Source organism: Oculina patagonica, chromosome 14, assembly GCF_052425735.1.
Source record: "Oculina patagonica isolate OP01 chromosome 14, crgOcupat, whole genome shotgun sequence".
Lineage (NCBI taxonomy): Eukaryota > Metazoa > Cnidaria > Anthozoa > Scleractinia > Oculinidae > Oculina > Oculina patagonica.
In genome coordinates, this window is record NC_135771.1 from 17,930,062 (window position 1) to 17,947,346 (window position 17,285).

Consider the following 17,285-nt stretch of genomic DNA (forward strand, 5'->3'; position numbering starts at 1 on the left):
CTCAGGGTGTTTGGTACAAATTTCACCGCCCCCCCCCCCCCCCAGATTTTAGTGTGAACTTAACTTATTTGCTAATACGACTATCAACGAATTTATTGCATAGTCAAACTAATACACTCAAATGAGTTACGATTTCTACAAAACGACCAAAAACCTAAATGCTTTCAGCGCTATTTACAAATTTGCGAACTGCAAAATCCGAGGAACATGCCGAAGCAATTCATTAGTAAAAGTCCGAGACAAAGAGAGCGATAAAACTGAGACTAGTTTTTAACTACACGGCCACCGATGAAATCGCTTGTGACTGACTTACATTTTACATATTTACACGATCATTTTTTATCAGTGTTAAATGTGCTAGAGCACAGAAAGTCTCTCGTGTGCGAGAATAAGAATTCTCTTGTCCCTAAAGAACACGAATTTTTTTCGTTCATAACTGCGCACGGAATTTCTATATCGCTCTTCAGTGGCTAAGTTAAAAAAATAAAATTACAGTACTGTCTCTTCGTATTCTGGCTCTTCCTCTGTCGACAGTTCGCTTTTACTCAGGTCGTTCATTGGAGCGATCTTGTCAGTGACAATGTCATCCAAGCTGCTTCTATCAGCAAGTTGTTCTCCCGTTTTGTGATTTTCCGTTTTCTCAAGGTTTCCTTGATACCGTGTTTTATCTTCTGCCGTGTCAGCTGTGATGTTTTGTGCATTTATGGGAACGGTCTCTACTTCTTCAGCCGCAGAAATTTTGTTGCCTTCGAAATCATCGCCTGGAATTCACACTTCAGGGTTATCTTCTTGGTTGCTGAAAACGTGGTTTGGATTTCGGCTTTCTCCTGAATTTTGTCCTCGCTCCTCCCCGCCTTCTTCGACTTCTTCTGGTCCGGCCGGATCAACTCTCACAACTTCGTTTGGCGATCCAAATGTAAAAAGCCTCCTTTCGAATTGCTCGGCATCTTGAAAACTCTTTCTTAAAAGCAACTCGATAAACGCGACTCGAAATTGTCTGACTCTTACAACGTAAATAACTGGGTTAAAAAGTGAATTTAAAATGATAGTAATACCTATTAATGAACGAGCTACAGTTTTTACTTCAACTGAAATGTTATCGCCGGCAAAAAATATCAAAACTCTACAGATAAACGAAGGAAAATAACATACAAGAAGTGCTACTAATATTGCTGTGGTCAACTTCAGCGCTTTCATCTCCTTGCGAAATTTTGCTCTGGCCTCCGCGGAAACTTGCTGGGAAAGTATCTGTTCTTCATGTCGGCAAGCGTGTTTATAAACAATAATTTGAAAATAAATGATTAAAGAAATTATTGTTCCTATAATAAAAAGTGAAGCGTTTCTCGCGTAAACATGTCCCTGCATGATCAGTGTTAACGCTGCTCCAATCCACGCCAGAACTGAGGCAAACATCAGACGAGATTTAGTGACGAAAGAGTCGTGGACAAAAGTATAATTCATGGCCAAATATCGCTCTCCGCTGATTAAAACCAAGTGAAACAGCGATGCAATGTTGAAAAGGAAAAAACCCGTGACCTTCGCCACTAGAATTCCGCAAAATTCATGAAATTCTCGGCCTTGAAGAAGAGAAACCAACACTGTTATGTGAACGGGCTGTACAACAAGACCAACCATTAGATCGGCCAGCGCCAAACAAGCTAACAAAATGTTAGGGTGTGTTTGAAGTCGTCGTTTGGTTTTCACCGCCACCATAACCAACGCGTTCAATAAAATAGTAAGCGGACATGTGAGCGTTTCGAGGACAGCTGCTATGATTAACAGCCCATAAAACGAATCGGCTGGAAAGTGGGCCAGTGAATCTTTTATGGAGAAAAAACTGTCACAGCTTTTTTGAGTCTCAATAGATGAAGACTGGCGTGTTAAGTTCATGATTCGTTGTAAGGCAAGCAGAGTGTTGCTGTATACTTGATATATACGTCGTATTGAAATCACCTTGCTCGCGCACAATGTATCGTCGATTCATATATTTACTCATTGAAGTTAAGTATTTTCTAGGCATAAATTGGCAACTGTCATTTCCAAACAATGTCTTTTATACGCAAGAGTTTTGAAAAGGAAGAGAGGTGCAAAGAGATATGGAGCACTTGAAAATTTTATCCTGTTGAAAGAATCTGAAGAGCTAATCACATAATTATGTCATAGAAATTCACTGAATGCAAACACATCCTGAGAAACGTATAAATGAAGAGAGAAAACTTATTTTGCATTTTGCAAAGAAAATAACTGATTTCGCACGAAAGACCAAGTTTAATTTTAAATTGGTAAAAAAACTGAAATTTCACATCAATAACTGAAACAACAACATCGAGTATTTATTAATGTAAATGTATTTTTATATATATTTTCACTCCTAAGTTTTTTAATCTTTAATAAACCATTTTAAACATCATTTTACTGATATAATTATAATAACAATAGCAAATCAGAAAAGCGAAAAAAATCCAACAAACGGCGGAAAACCTTTGCATTATATTATTAGAGGAAATCTCTCGAAAATAAGCAAATTGAGCATGACGTCGACCTTATAGTAACTTATTTTTGTGGGACTTACATTTGAAAAAAAACAACTGATTCAAAAAATTAAAAGTTCATTTTCGTGCGCGTCGGAAGCGCAAAGTTTGATAAATTTTCGCCATTGTTTTGTGGTAAAAAATGTCGCACAACAGAGGGTGAACAATTGTATTTATTCCAAAGATTCTACCAACAAATTCATGATCAGATAAAAAAATTTCGTAAAAACCAACCTTTGGATAAAGCGTTCACTGTTCTAATTATTCTCAAAAACATTCAAAGCACATTTACCAGATTCTTATAAAGCTTGCATTTCTGAGAATGATTTCAAATTTCCCGCTTTTTTCAATTTATATTTTAACAATGAAGTTACTAAGTCGCAGCACACAAAGGAAATTTTACTAGTCTTTATTTTCACGCGCATGAAACGCCCAAGTCTAATCTTTCCCTCGAAAGCAAACAAGAAACTAAAACTAAGGGCCTGTTTATATGGAGGAGAGTTGTCCCTGGTAGGAGGGTTACCCTCCATACCGAGCCACCCCGGGCGAGAGAGCTTTTCTTACGTTTCTTTATAAATAGCATCGAACTGTTTATATGAGAAATTGCAAAGTTGGCTCGGGGGGCAGGGCGACCCTGGATGTAGGGTCACTCACTTTGAAGGTAGGGTGACCCTGGGGAGCGAGCCAACTTTTTTCCATATAAATAGTTTGGTTATTTTTGCCTCGCCTACCAGGGACAAGTTGACACATACGGAGCATGCGCAAACGCTGCAATCGGCCAAAACAACATCGAAGTCGGCGGTAAATTTGTCCAAAATGGTCTTCGTCAATGTTTTAGCGTTCCTGATTTTAGAAAAGGCCGCCATAATAGCTATTTCAAAACAACTCTCGGCAGTCTTTTAAACCGACAGGGCCAAGTTTTGGCTCGGTCAACAGAGACAACTTTCTCATATAAACGCTCGGCATAAGATAGCGCGGGAGGGGGGGGGGAGGGTAACTCTCCTACCAGGGTCAACTCTACTCCATATAAAAACGCCCTAACTCACAAAGCAAAACATGCCTGGATGCATGCGCGCGCGCGCGCAAATGATAGAACACCAGTGGCTTTGTGAGGTAACAGAATATTTCTTAAAACCAATCGTGACAGAAAAAAAAAACAACGTGCAACACGAAATCTTAGTGTTCGAGCGTCCAAAGCAGATAAGAAAAGCGAGGATTTTTTAGATCTCTGAGAGGAAAATGTCGTTCGACAGCGTAGGCAGTGATGAGGTGGACGAGATGAAATTGTATCTTGGGAAATACGTAGGTGACAGAAATGAAAAAGACGAACGACATGGCTACGGCGAAACTCTGCTGCCGAATGGGGACGAGTATCAAGGAGAATATCAGAACGGAAAAAGACACGGAATGGGGAAATACACATTTGTTAAAGGAAGGGCAAGGTAATGTGTGTGATAAAAATACACTCTTTTTTTCTATAAGAATTTATTTAATAAGAATATCGAGGCCGAAATTTGCGAAATTTTAAGAATATTATAAGAATAAACCCGAGGCTGAGATTTTGAAAAGAATATAATTTTGTGTGTTGAAAATTTGTCAATACAATTATATGTTTTTTAACTATATATAAAATTATATATAGTATAAAATTATTCCTTTCTCTATACCATGTAAACGGCAAAACGAGCCAATAAAACGATAAAAACCTGCACTAGCCAATTGTTGAAGGTCTCAATGGGGTGGTGGCTTTTACGGTTGACGGTTAAAATTTTTGCCTTTTTAGGGCTAACGGTTAATTTATTTCCATTACGGTTAACAGAAGTTAAAAAAATTAGTTTACATTGTTTTTAAAAGTTACAAATTAAAAGTTAAAATTTCCATTATTGGGAACGAGGTTAATTATTGAAAAAACGTTTAGGTCTCAGGACCATTCTGGGTAGATGAAGTGATCTAGTCTGTTTTATTTAAAATTACTGACCGATCTCTTTGGTTAACATATTTAACTGCTAACGGTTGAAATTTTTCAATTTATACATCTAACGGCTAAATTTTGGGCCGTTTCACGGCTTAACGGTTTAACCCATTGAGACCCTCAAGTGTTCGATGCCAATGACAGTTCAATGAACGGTATATGTAATAAAATGTATGGCATACAGCACAAACGGAAATTTCATACGGTATAATCACAAGAATATTTCTAGCCTACAACAACAACAAAAACAAGCTTTATTTGCATTACTATAAGTACATACAGTATTGCAAAAGCGTAAGACGTAACTTAAGCGAAACTTATAACAATCACAATTATGTAATAGGAAAAAAACAATTATGTATGTGTTACATTACTTTCATTCGATAGGAGATTATTTCGTAAAGCTAAGCATCTTACAATGAACTTCATCAGTTGAGTATTTAAAAAATAATTTTCAGAACTCATTAATTGTTTGGTGGTCTGCATAAGAGGTAATTGTGTTTTGTTTGGTATCTGATTCTCTAACATCGGCAGAAAAATAAGAATATTCAGCCTGGGCCGGAAAACAATGTTCTTATCAAAAAAATGAGTGTACCACAGTAAGCAGCAATCAGTAAAATACGAAATTTAAGGCATCTGTTTTCGCGCACTAAGCAGGAAATATATGTTCTCTTAAACAATCCCCATATATTCCTTTGATGGTATTTTAGAGAATTTGGCGACTTATCAAGGCAATATCACTTATGTTGATTATTTATAGAATTTAACTGGCGCGAGGTCCGTGAGGTTGCGGAATATTGGACTAATTATTTTATTCTTGGCAAGGTTTGCTTCTTGAAAAGCGCCAGAAAGCTAAATAGGCTATACACCAGGCAAAAGGGAGAGTTTTGCCAGTACTTTCAGCTTTGTATATATAGTTTTTTTTAACCGAGTTATTGCGAAAATAGTCTAAGAAAAGTTAGCAAATTAAAATTTCAGTATTTAGTATGTAGCTGCCATATTTAACAATTATTCCACGAGTGCGCGTTGGATATATATGAGTTGGTATATAACCAACGAGGCGCTTAGCGCTGAGTTGGCTATAACGATCTCATATCCAACAAGCGCGAGTGGAATAATTGTTTTATTAAAAACGCCCAAGCTATTTTCGTTGATGCGTATCGGCTACCATATTTGTGGTCAATGGTATATGAGCTCATATACCATTGCCTGTTAACCAATCAAAACGCAGGAATTGCAATATACCATTTTTAGTTTGTAACAATGGTTTATATAATATTATAGCAGCCATAAAATTGAACATAACATAAAGTTGATTCCACTATGAATATAATTCATTTCTAAATTATTATCAGGCCCTAGTTGTTCGAAGGGTGGATAACGATATCCACTGGATAAACCACTATCCAGCGGAAAGTGTAGTATGTTTTATTAACACTTTTATTTATCCGGTGGATAGTGTTATCCACCCTTTGAACAACTGGGGCCTGGTTTACAAATCTTTTGCGATAATTTAAAAACACATACACCCGGGACAACATAAATACCAGACTTTACACGGAGCTTAAGTGATTTTTTTTTTAATTTCTAGAGCATGGGTAATGAATAGCTTCGTAGGTTTAACAGTTTAAATTTAGCAAATTCGATGATATCGAATGAACACCACTAATTGTTTATGATCTATTCAACAGATACGAAGGTGAATATGTCGAGGACCTAAGATCAGGTCAGGGGATCTTCTGGTATCCGGACGGATCTGTGTACGAGGGAGCCTGGGCCACCGGCGAGAGAAATGGTTATGGTGTATACACTTACATAAACGGAGATATCTACAAGGGAGAGTGGAAAGATGGCCGAAGACACGGACATGGAGAGTACATCTACAAAGGTCTTAAACTAAGATACAAGGGTGGGTAGCATTTTCGTTACAAGTAGAAAATTTCACGACCATTCTCGTCTCCGATCCATAGTAAAGGGCCGGAAAACTTGCGTCTACTTGAATTACGAATCCGTTATGCATGGCTTGTTGGGAGGCGTGGTGGCCTAATCAGCAATGCGCTGGACTCTGAATAGGTCTTATTACGGTTTTCGCCGCCATCTTGACGAGTAGGTAAAGCGGGTAGAAATTACAGTGTTTGTATGGAAATCCGACGGCAATATCTTTTACAAAAATCTAATTCTGGACAACTTATGAATTGTAAAGTTAAGATGCTCAGCAAAATATTTTATTCACCAAGTTTCAAGAAAGCAGCTGGGCTAGAAAGCGTTCAGTTACGTTTATAATTTTCCATACATTTGTTTATAATTTTGCCCGCGAACCGCGTCAATTGGCAGGAAAAATATATATAGACAAATGTATGGGAAATGGGAAAACCGTGATAAGGCCTATTAAGTCCGAGTTCGATCCCTGGCCAGGGAACTGCGTTGTATCCTTAAGAAAGACACTTTACTTTCATAGTGTGCATCTCTCCATTAAGGTGTATAAATGAGAACCAGTGTATTTACTGCTGCGGGTAACCCTGAGGCATCTTATCTAAGAAGGAGTAGAAATACTCCTGTACTGCTACGCTTCGTGCTACGAAAACGGAGATAAGTTCCTTATTGATGGGCCACTAGGCTCGAACACAGACTTAACCTACAACACAATTGCCCAAGTCAAATTCTTACCCGGACCGTTCAATCCGGGTTTCGCATAACTAAGGGCATAAAATGTTACTGAGCTTGCCTATTATGTTGTACCTATAGGTAACTGGAGTAATGGAAAATTCGAAGACGAAGGTAAACTCATTACTCCAAACTACACCTATACAGGGACCTTTACTGGAGAGGAGCCAGTGGGACCTGGAAGGTTCCATTTTGACACGGGCTGCGAACAGGAGGGCGAATATGTGACCAAAAGGGAGGTGCGCCGTACAAACAACATGAGGGAAGTGGTCCATGTTCCCGTATGGAGGTGCCTTTCTTTATATGATGCGAGACCCCGAGTCACCACGCCTCCAAACGAGATTTAATAAACATTTCCTAGCTGAAAACACCGTACTTGTTCTTTTTTTTTATTCCAAACATTGTTACATTTTTCTTAATGGCTTCAGTTTTATTGTATTTATTAACTCTGTTGAATGTTTCTGGCTTCTGTTAATGAGGTTATTGATAAAAAACAAAATATTATTTGTTTCTTGGTCTCTTATACATTAGTCTTTAATACCGTCTAAGTGTTACCGCGCGTTACTAATATTTCCCACTTTTTTTAACTTTTGATTTTGAGCTCTCGATTGTGTGTTAAGTTGTGCGTTTCATTTTGAGTTTTCGTTTGTTTTAACCTCTGTGTTTCATATTGATCATGAGTTCCCTCTTGTTTTAACTTCTGCGTTTCATATTAAGTTCCCTTTTGTTTTATCTTTTGCGTTTCATATCGAGTTCCCTCTTGTTTTAACCTCTGCGTTTCATATTGAGTTCCCTCTTGTTTAAAATTTTGCGTTTCATTTTGAGTTCCTCTTGTTTTAACCTCTGTGTTTCATATTGAGTTCCCTCTTGTTTAAAATTTTGCGTTTCATTTTGAGTTCCTTTTGTTTTAACTGCTGCGCTTCATTTTGAGTTCCCTCTTGTTTTAACTTCTGCGTTTCATTTTGAATTCCCTCTTGTTTTAACTTCGGCGTTTCATTTTGAGTTCCCTCTTGTTTTAACTTCGGCGTTTCATTTTGAGTTCCCTCTTATTTTAACTTCTGTGTTTCATTTTGAGTTCCCTCTTGTTTTAGCTTCTGCGTTTCATTTTGAGTTCCCTCTTGTTTTAGCTTCAGTTTTACCTGGGATCCAATAAATTGTCATAAATTAGAATACGTCAGGTACAGTAGAATCCCGATAACTCGAAAAAAAAAGTCGTTTCGCTTCCTCAGTCAAAAAATGCAATTTTGCGTCCGATTTCTGGCACTAATTTTGTTTTCTCTTGGAGGTTCGAGAAAACAGGATTCTACTGTATCTTAAACTCTAAGGGGTCCTTATGGCGGAGACCAAAACTAGGATTTAATTAAAAGGACGTCGACTTGCAATACAGTAAAAGCCCGCGAGTAAGAACCTAACATTTAAGAACCTGTTAGGCTAAAATTTGCAAATTAGACCCCTTTTTGTTAGAACCTATTTAGCCTAAAATTTGAAAACAGGTTCTTATTTTCTTAAATGATTAAAATTGTTTACTTTTGGGAAAATAGTTTCGACAAGGCTTTACTGTACATGTAAACAATGTCATGTTCTGAATGATTAGCCGTGCTTCATTTTTACATAAAAGCACTTGTGTGGTATGCAAATGTGATACAAATAATAGGCCAAAAGCACTAAAAGGTCTATAAGCAACAATGTAAATTTTTCCTCAGAAAATAAGCACCTATTAAGAACCTATAAATAGCCTAAAATTGTGTTAACTACCATTTATGTAAGAACCTGTTTAGGCTAACCTGGAAAAATTAGGTTTTTATTCACGGGTTTTTACTGTATACCTATTGAAAAATTACAATGTGGACTTCCGTAACCTTTTTCAATTTAACTTTTCGTTGTTGTCAAATCATAGATAGTACCCTAATAATTTTGAATGATAAAGTTATATGAAATTCAGCAATGGCTACCAAAAAAAGAACCTCAAGTATTGTACAATATAATCTAATCTAGAAGGCTTCACGTCAGTTGGTGGAGCCTTCTCACAGAATATTTTCTTTAAATTGTTAGTAATTTTTATTTCCTCTTGAAACTTACTTTGATTTTCCAAAATCAAATGTCACGTTATCACCAATCAGCATAAAAGGTGCCCACTGTCTCACGTCAGCATAGCCGTTACATCTCATCCACTTCATGGCCTCGTGAAGAGAGTCACTGGCGCTATCCCCACCAACAAGGTGCTCGTAGAAACGACTCATGAACTGCTCTGTTGCACTGTCTTCCAGGGCCCACAGTGCCACCAACACTGAGCGTGCACCAGATCCTAAGAATGCTCGAGCGATTCCAACAACTCCCTCTGCTCTAATCTGTCCACGTGCGCTGTGACAACAGCTTAGTACTACCAGTTTAGCACGTAATTGAACTTTTGAAATGTCAGACATTGTCAACAAGTAGTCTTCTTCTCGTGGGAGCTTGTTAGGTGTACGAAGAGCCGGAGCAAGAGCAATTTCTCCTCTTTCTGCGTCACCGTGAGCAGCGAAATGTACCAGGCTCACTGAATTTATCACTTGAAGTACTGCTTGCTTAGTTGCCTGCTTTCCTAGCAAAGGCTCAACACCCAGCTTCCCTCCTATCCGGCATGTTTGCTTCGCTTTCTGCACAAGGCAGTGAAGAAATGTATTTAAGACGTCCCTTGTAGCGCACCCTACCAACGTCAGGATTTCCCACTATAAGTGCACCAGTCTGACTGTGGTAGTCTGTTGGGCTGTCCTGGATGAGCTTGAGAGTCGTCAAAGAAGGAACGACGCGGATCCTGAAAGACTCTGATAAGTATTTTCCACATTCAGCAGGTAACGCGGCAAATGGAATGTTGTATAAAGATCGTTCAGGAACAATGATGATTTCACGACCCTCCATTAAGTCCGCCACAGGAGCGATGATCAATTCGTAACACAGAGAAAGATTCCGTTTGAGGTTATCTCGGTTATCTTTACCATCATTTCCAATTCGCGACGCTTTATGGATATCTTCCTCACAAGGTTTCCGTTGAATATTGTTCAAAGATCTGTCTTCGCAATGTTCGTCTGGTAGAATGCTGGGAATTCTGAAGCGTTCGTTAGTAAAAAACTCGTCCAAATTTTCGATCAATCCCTCCTGAAGAATTATTTCTTTTCCATCCACATTTCGGAAATGCACGACTCTTCTGGCTTTGAAAATCCACACAAGTATGTTGTGATCAATATAAGAGAAGTACAGGCAAGTACAACTAAGTTCTTTGTCCATGACACTTTCAATGCCAACCCATGATTGAGGATTAGCTGAGATTTGATTCTCCACGGAGTACTGAGCTGACATTAAATCTGCCAGAGCTCTGGCCCGACGAAGCTCTGAAACGTACAAAGCTTCCTTAGGATTTCCAGCAAAACAAAAGAATGCAGTGAGTACCATGTAAGGTTTAGCATGTTCGTGAGAAAAAGATATCTTAAATTGATCATTGTCTAATAGTAAACCCCGCAAGTCCTCGAATGTTTGAATACTTGGAAGGAGATACGACAAAGCCTCCTGAAACTTTCCTGCTAGTAGCATAACCCATCCAAGATTAAAAAGGCATTTATATTGTGTCCCAACGTCTCCAATCTCTTTGCTTATCGCCAGCCCCCTCTTATAATATTCTTCTGCCTCGACATATTCACCAAGTGAACAAAAAACAGTTCCAAAATTTGCATAATTTGAGGCTTCTCCGTTTCTGTCGCCGATTTCTTTACTGATCATAAGTGCCTTCTCTAGATATTCTCTAGCTTTCTTGTAGTCACCAATTGATTGAAACACATTTCCAAGGTTACCGTAAGCATTGGCCTCTCCTTTTTTGTCACCAATTTCTTTACTGAGAGCAAGTGCTTTCTGAAGATATTCGTGAGCCTTGTCATATTTACCAAGAGAGAAGAAAACAGTACCGAGGTTTACAGCAACAGCCCTTTCTCCTTTTCGGTCGCCAATTTCTCTGGTTATCACACCTTTTTTCTCGTAATATTCTTTAGCCTTGAAATACTCACCAACAGCTTGAAACACGTTTCCAAGGTTTTCGTAACAGAAGGCTTCTCCTTCTATGTCGCCGATTTCTTTTTTGATCGCAAGTGCTGCCTCAAGGTACGCTTTCGCCATCTCATATTCTCCAAGTGAAGCAAGTACGGTTCCAAGGTTTACATAACAAGAGGCTTCTCCGTTTCTGTCCCCTATTTCCTTTTTAATCATAAGTGCTTTCTGGTGATATTCTTTCGCCTTCCGATATTCTCCAACAGATTCAAACACAGTTCCAAGGTTTCCGTAACAGGAGGATTCTCCTTCTCTGTCACCAATTTCTTTTTCAATCTCAAGTGCTACCTCAAGATACTCTTTCGCCTTCTCATATTCTCCAAGTGATATAAGTACGGTTCCAAGGTTTACATAGCAAAAGTCTTCTCCGTTTCTGTCCCCCATTTCCTTTTTAATCATAAGTGCTTTCTCGAGATATTCCTTCGCCTTGCGATATTCTCCAACAGATTCAAACACCGTTCCAAGGTTTGCGTAGCAGGAGGCTTCTGCATTTCTATCGCCAATTTCTTTTCTGATGGCAAGTGCTTTCATGTGATATTCTTTCGCCTTCTCATATTCTCCAAATGCCTGATACACCGTCCCAAAGTTTCCGTAACAGGAAGCCTCTCCTTTTTTGTCCCCAATTTCTGTACTGATTAGTAGTGCTTTCTCACTGTGTTCTTTTGCTTCTACGTACTTACTCTGACAGAGATACAATTCCGCTAGTACCATGGTTATTTTACATTCATCGAGCCTTTCAGTGCCGCATTTGCGGATAATGGAGAGAAATCTTGTAGCGTGTTTTGTTGCATTTGGATAATCATCGAAAAGCCAGTACGCCAATAACATTGTACGATATATTCTCCTGTAAAGCAATTTAAATTCCTTCGCTTCTTTTGTGAGTGGTGTGTTGTCGAGGATGAACAAACATTCTTTGCATAACTCGATGGCTTTTAGACCTCGACCGGTGTTGATAAGGAAATGGGCAACAATGAGGCCGATAGAGATGGTTTGTATAATTTCATCCATGTTGTTCATGTCAAGCACTTCTGTCAGAATGAAAAGAGAATAAAATAAGAGTTTTTTTAAAAAATAGTCCGTTTATGTTCGTACCGTACGGACTAGAGACTAGCTAAAAGTTTGTTCTTCAAACAAAACGAAACAGTAGTATTGTTCAAATCTCACAGAGCTTCCCGCCAAATCGGTTGGACGGAATGACGTCACAAATATGCGGCCAGGTTGCTGGGCAATATTTAAAATGTCGGCCACCAATATCAAATTTCGTGACATTTGGGCAAAATTTCTGAAGTTACAAGGCTCTTTGAAACTTGAAACTTCTGGTGAGTATCTAATTTTTATATGTACTCTTTAGTGGTAGCGAGAAAAATACCTTATTATAGGAATATAACGTAACATTTTAACAACGCGAACAAAATCTGCGCGTAATAAAATTAACGCAAATTTTTGAAAAGTAATGTTTACACGCATTTCTTGGCAGGCGAATTATGAAGATAGTTAGTCTGGACCGATAATCCGTCTGTTTGCCCGTATTTATACACAGACGAATTAACGCACGAACTAAAAAATGCTCGCCTAATTAAAATGCAAGTTCGTCCAGACGGATCATCCGTCTCTAGTATAAATCGGGCCAATGCTTGCAACAGAATTTTTATTATCAGGGACGTTTCCATCAAGGACTCTAGATGAACATAATAAAAGTCAACAAAAATCAACCCAAGCGAAATACGAAAAAAATGAAAGTTTTTGACCTCTCTCATTTTGCCCTTTAGACGCCATGCTTTATGCAAATTAGCCTTATCACAGATAAGTTTTAAAAGTGATTTTAAAAGTGTTTTTAAAGGGCAAAAAATGCTTTGGTTTGCTAATCGAAGATCCTCGCTACGAAATAATACTATCACTGTTACAAATTTTATTACTACTACTGTTACGAAGTTTTAAAATGATTTTTTTAGCTCTACAGGGCACTTTGATATTACATATCTGCAAAGTACAGTGTAAACTAAATGGCATAGCTATAACCCGTTCAATCAGGTTCCAAGGTAGGATAAAACCAAAAATTTAACAAATAGTAATAAATGTTAACATATACTTTATAATGTCAGCACGCTCCAGTTTTGTGTTGAAGCTGACGACAGAGTATAAGGTCGACACCTGTTTCCTAGAAGATTTATAGTTGGACAGAGTTTATGTACGACAGATCACGAGCAAGTCCCGCCAGTGCCTTTACCCAAACTTCAGATAAAGCTTTTTATTTCAAGTAATGCTTTTTGATAACGCCTAATAAAATTATTAAAGAAGGAAGAGTAAACTGAATATCACAGTACAACTATCCCAAGGTCCAGCGGCTTCTAACCTATTATGACCTTAGCTTGATCGAAAAACAATTACTCCCAAAGGTGAACCAAAAATACTGACAGACACCTTATGGAAAGTCTCTCCTCTTTAAAAGTGGCCACAACCTGGTTGGTCAAATGGTACATAAAGGAAACCATCCAGGGAAAGCAACTGTAGTATTCCTGCCTATTATTGACTTAGATCCGCGTCCAACATGCCCTGTACCTATTCCACCCTATTCTTTCTGTCTGATCAGAGAAAAAAAAAACAGCACGTGCCATAACATTTGATCAGCCCTTGTGGTGAAAGGCTTGGACTTTCATTACAAAAGCCTTTGGTGTTACGAAGTAGTAGTCTAACCACAGAGATGAGATAATTTGGCTGCATAGGCCAACTTATGGAGAATATGCTAAGTGGAAAGGCACAAGCGAGAGCTCGCAGGGGTCATTTTTTGGTTTGACGAAGCGCTCAATATTGTTCTTATTGCAGACGCGCTTCAGGTTCGTTGCCCAAATTTTTCTACAACACAAACTGACAATTCAGGAGTATATCTTTAGGAAGACCATGATTCAGAACAGGAAGTGTTTAGTGTCTGTAGCATAGTCAATCAAATGTGGATTTTCGACAGTGGACACGCTACGGCCCTAGGAAGCTGCACTGATAACGTGACGTCTAGACTACTGATTCAAGTAGTTTATTACACAAAACGAGAGACACATAAGAGAGTCATAAAACAAGCAGCTGTTTGATGCCAGAATCGATGAAGAGTTAAGGGCTTCATTAGAGGATGCTGATGCAAGACTTAAGAAAGAGATGAAAAAAGAAAGAAGTTTGGAGGCCTTGCGATATCGAAGTTTTTGCTAAAAGACGGATAGAAGTACAACCGCAGTTAAAGCAAAGTCCTTGCCTCCGACGTCGTCTGCGGCAAAATTTCATTACCTTTGCGTGTTCTACGAGGTGCAACTTTGGACTGGAAATCAAGAGCTTCCACCGTGTGACTGGAGATGGAAAGCAACTGATGGTATTCTAATTCAGGTAATGACCGACATACCACCTGCACTGGAAACTCTCCTCTGAGTTATCAGATGTAACTGCAAGATGAATTGTAACACGACTCCATGCGGTTCCAAAAAGCACGGACTTGACTGTTCACCTGCCTGTGGAGAGTGTTGTGGAAGTGCTTGTTTTTGACAGATCCAGATAGTGATGCAGAGGACATCGGGGAAGCATTTTATGCCTTATGACTTAATTTTCACAGCTGAGGCGGCGGAGCGTTTTTAAACGTGGGGGGAGGGGGTGGGAGGCAGTTGTATACCAAGCAAGACGCCACCCCCAGGGCATACATGTAACACCCCAAGGGGGCTGGGGGACTACGGACCCACCTGCCCTCTCTGCACCGCAACTGTTACTGTACAGTTAGAAAGGTACTGATAGATAATCAGGTGATGTTTTATGATAGTCCAGTTACTGACTAGCAAGGGTTGAGAAATTAATTTTAGAAAATAACACTTTTGTTGAATATTTGTTGGAAAACGGTCCATGATAGAATTTAAATGTACGCTGTACTTAACAGTTCTTGTTTTTACATGTTAAGTGTAACTAAAAGTGTTAAATGCCTGGACAGAACAGTTTACAATGGCTAATTAGCATAAAAACATGGCAGTCGTCAATACGTGGATTTTTTACATATTTTCCATGAGTTGATTTTTGTTGACTTTTAGTATGTTAACATACATGCCTCAAAAGCAAACAATGTAAAAAAAAAAAATTCTGTTGCAAGTATTTTGACCACCTGGCATAACTTTACTGGGCTAAAAGGAGAAGTGAGGCAGAGCGGTTTTGCATTTATAACCTTGGATATAACAAACGTTACTAAACTAAAAACATTTTAAAATCAATATCGAAAAAGACGTGTCGACCGACTATGACAAAGAGGTAGTTAACATGTAATTTTGCTAGAAATAAAGGTGTCTCAAAATAAATTTTTTCTGTAAATTAGTATGAGACAAATTACCAATGAAATAAATTAAGGTGCATAAAATTAACGAGAATTTTAAAAATTCGCGTTAATAACATGCATCGTTTATTTCCTATAATGATTTTTGGAGTGACCTTCTCCTTTAAGTCAAACTTAAGACAAACCGACAAACGTCAACACCAAGGACTTGCCTATTAGAGGCTTCATTTTTCTTTAATTTCAATTACGCCAAGTTTTCTGGCCTCTTACAAGTTCTCATACGTCCTCTCTTTACAAAGTCACATTAGACAATTTTTTCCAATCAAAACATCTGTGCAATTGTCTGCCGAGTTTACGGAGACTTTCGGCATGTTTCATCCGTCATTGCTACACTTGTAATGAAAGAAGCATCTTGAGCAGCCAACAAGATGAACATGAATAACGCTCACATAGCTGTTTGATTACATGACCCATACAGAAACCTTAGAGGGTGTCAGCTGCAATACGAATAACTCCTCCCCGAGTCCTAGGACTCCACGGATACTAAAGCTGTTCAACAGAAGGAAACTGCATAAGAATTCAATTTTTGAGCAAGTATTTCACGTAAATCACTGAGTTGTTAGCCTCACGTCTCAGGTTGTTTCGGGCTGTTATTGGTAAAAGTCACGAAACACAATTTCGATCACCGTCTACGCAAGGTAAATAAGACTCAATATGTTATCAACTTTCGAACCTATCTTCCGTCTTGTGTTGACTGTGTTGTGTTGTTGATAAAGGGAATATTAAAGGGAAATACGATTATTGGACCAACAGGTCCTCTCAGAGGAGTATTAAGTATATATTATACAACATTATCATTTCATTTTGAGGGCAATTTGGGGAGAAAATAAAATCGTCAGAAAGTGAAATCAGGACTGTCACGTTCGCAGCAGCAATAATTATGCCGGCGTCTTTAATCACGAGAAGGGCGTGCCATTTATATTGTTTTATTATTTAAGTAAAATTGTCTCGTTCAACAGAAACAAATAAAATTAAATACGTTACTTCAGGTTTTGTCAATGTTGCTACCTTTTAAGTCTTGCATGAGTCCTTTATAGACTTTATATGCTATATTGCGAGGTAACCATATAAACTTCAATTGTGATCTTTATTTATTGTGAAATAAATATCGTGTGGAAAACTACAACTGATAGTAAGATATGCGTTTGCTAAACAGGGATCTTCAATCCTTTCAAAGTCACGATGGCGCATCTATTGGACACTTCATACCTAGCTTTCAATTTCGACTGGAATCTTTCTAACTTATAACAGTATTCAGGAACGAAAGGTGAAACGATTCCTTGTTTATACTTTACAATATTGAAGCACTAGTGCCTGTTAAACACAAAATTACACCAAACTACATGTTATGGCGAGCTTTACTCTTGTGCGCTTTAGTACACAGAATGGACACAGATGCTGAACGGGAACGATTATGCGAATTACCAATACTGAGAGAAAATTAATTACAGACTCTCGAGAAACATAATAAAACACCTACCTTTGCGAGGTCCTGCGAGAGACGTATTTGTAATTGTCTAAAAGGCTAAATCGGTTCCTGTCTTCTTATAACGGAAATCAACTTCGCCAGTTACTTTGGATCAAAACTTGGTTTTAACTTTCTGTACGTACCGCTCTATGAGAAGTCCAGACCAAAATGATAAAATCCACATTAGCCTGCCTCTTTTAAAAATGTGAACCTTCTACAAAATTA

At 38.4% G+C, this 17,285-nt stretch overlaps 2 protein-coding genes and 1 pseudogene across 4 annotated transcripts; 1 reads left to right on the forward strand and 2 right to left on the reverse strand.

Moving 5' to 3' along the window:
- Positions 1-34: 34 nt before the first annotated feature.
- LOC144638649 (beta-1 adrenergic receptor-like) lies at positions 35-1,879 on the reverse strand. The gene has a single exon (XM_078497866.1). It carries the CDS (start codon positions 1,711-1,713, stop codon positions 769-771), a length of 945 nt encoding a protein of 314 aa, XP_078353992.1. The 5' UTR covers positions 1,714-1,879; the 3' UTR covers positions 35-768.
- A 1,766-nt stretch (positions 1,880-3,645) lies between these two features.
- On the forward strand, positions 3,646-7,671 carry LOC144638662 (radial spoke head 1 homolog). 2 transcript variants are annotated; one of them, XM_078497882.1, is made up of 3 exons: positions 3,646-3,973; positions 6,195-6,391; positions 7,249-7,671. In XM_078497882.1, exons 1-3 carry the CDS (start codon positions 3,771-3,773, stop codon positions 7,512-7,514), a joined length of 666 nt encoding a protein of 221 aa, XP_078354008.1. In that variant the 5' UTR covers positions 3,646-3,770; the 3' UTR covers positions 7,515-7,671. The 2 variants fall into 2 exon arrangements, with proteins under 2 accessions (XP_078354008.1, XP_078354006.1); XM_078497880.1 differs by having other exon boundaries at positions 3,647-3,973; positions 6,195-6,412.
- A 1,248-nt stretch (positions 7,672-8,919) lies between these two features.
- On the reverse strand, positions 8,920-17,217 carry LOC144638610 (uncharacterized; annotated as a pseudogene). The gene is made up of 2 exons (XR_013567978.1): positions 17,073-17,217; positions 8,920-12,269 (listed from the first exon to the last, which is right to left on the reverse strand). The product of XR_013567978.1 is annotated as an uncharacterized LOC144638610 (transcript).
- Between the last annotated feature and the right edge of the window lie 68 nt (positions 17,218-17,285).

Bases quoted from the DNA above. Each gene is read 5' to 3' on its own strand.
- LOC144638662 (XM_078497880.1), top strand. From the start codon at position 3,771: ATGTCGTTCGACAGCGTAGGCAGTGATGAGGTGGACGAGATGAAATTG. The intron at 3,974-6,194 runs GTAATGTGTGTG...TCTATTCAACAG, and splicing joins TTTGTTAAAGGAAGGGCAAG to ATACGAAGGTGAATATGTCG. The intron at 6,413-7,248 runs GTGGGTAGCATT...TTGTACCTATAG, and splicing joins TCTTAAACTAAGATACAAGG to GTAACTGGAGTAATGGAAAA.
- LOC144638649 (XM_078497866.1), bottom strand. From the start codon at position 1,713: ATGGTGGCGGTGAAAACCAAACGACGACTTCAAACACACCCTAACATT.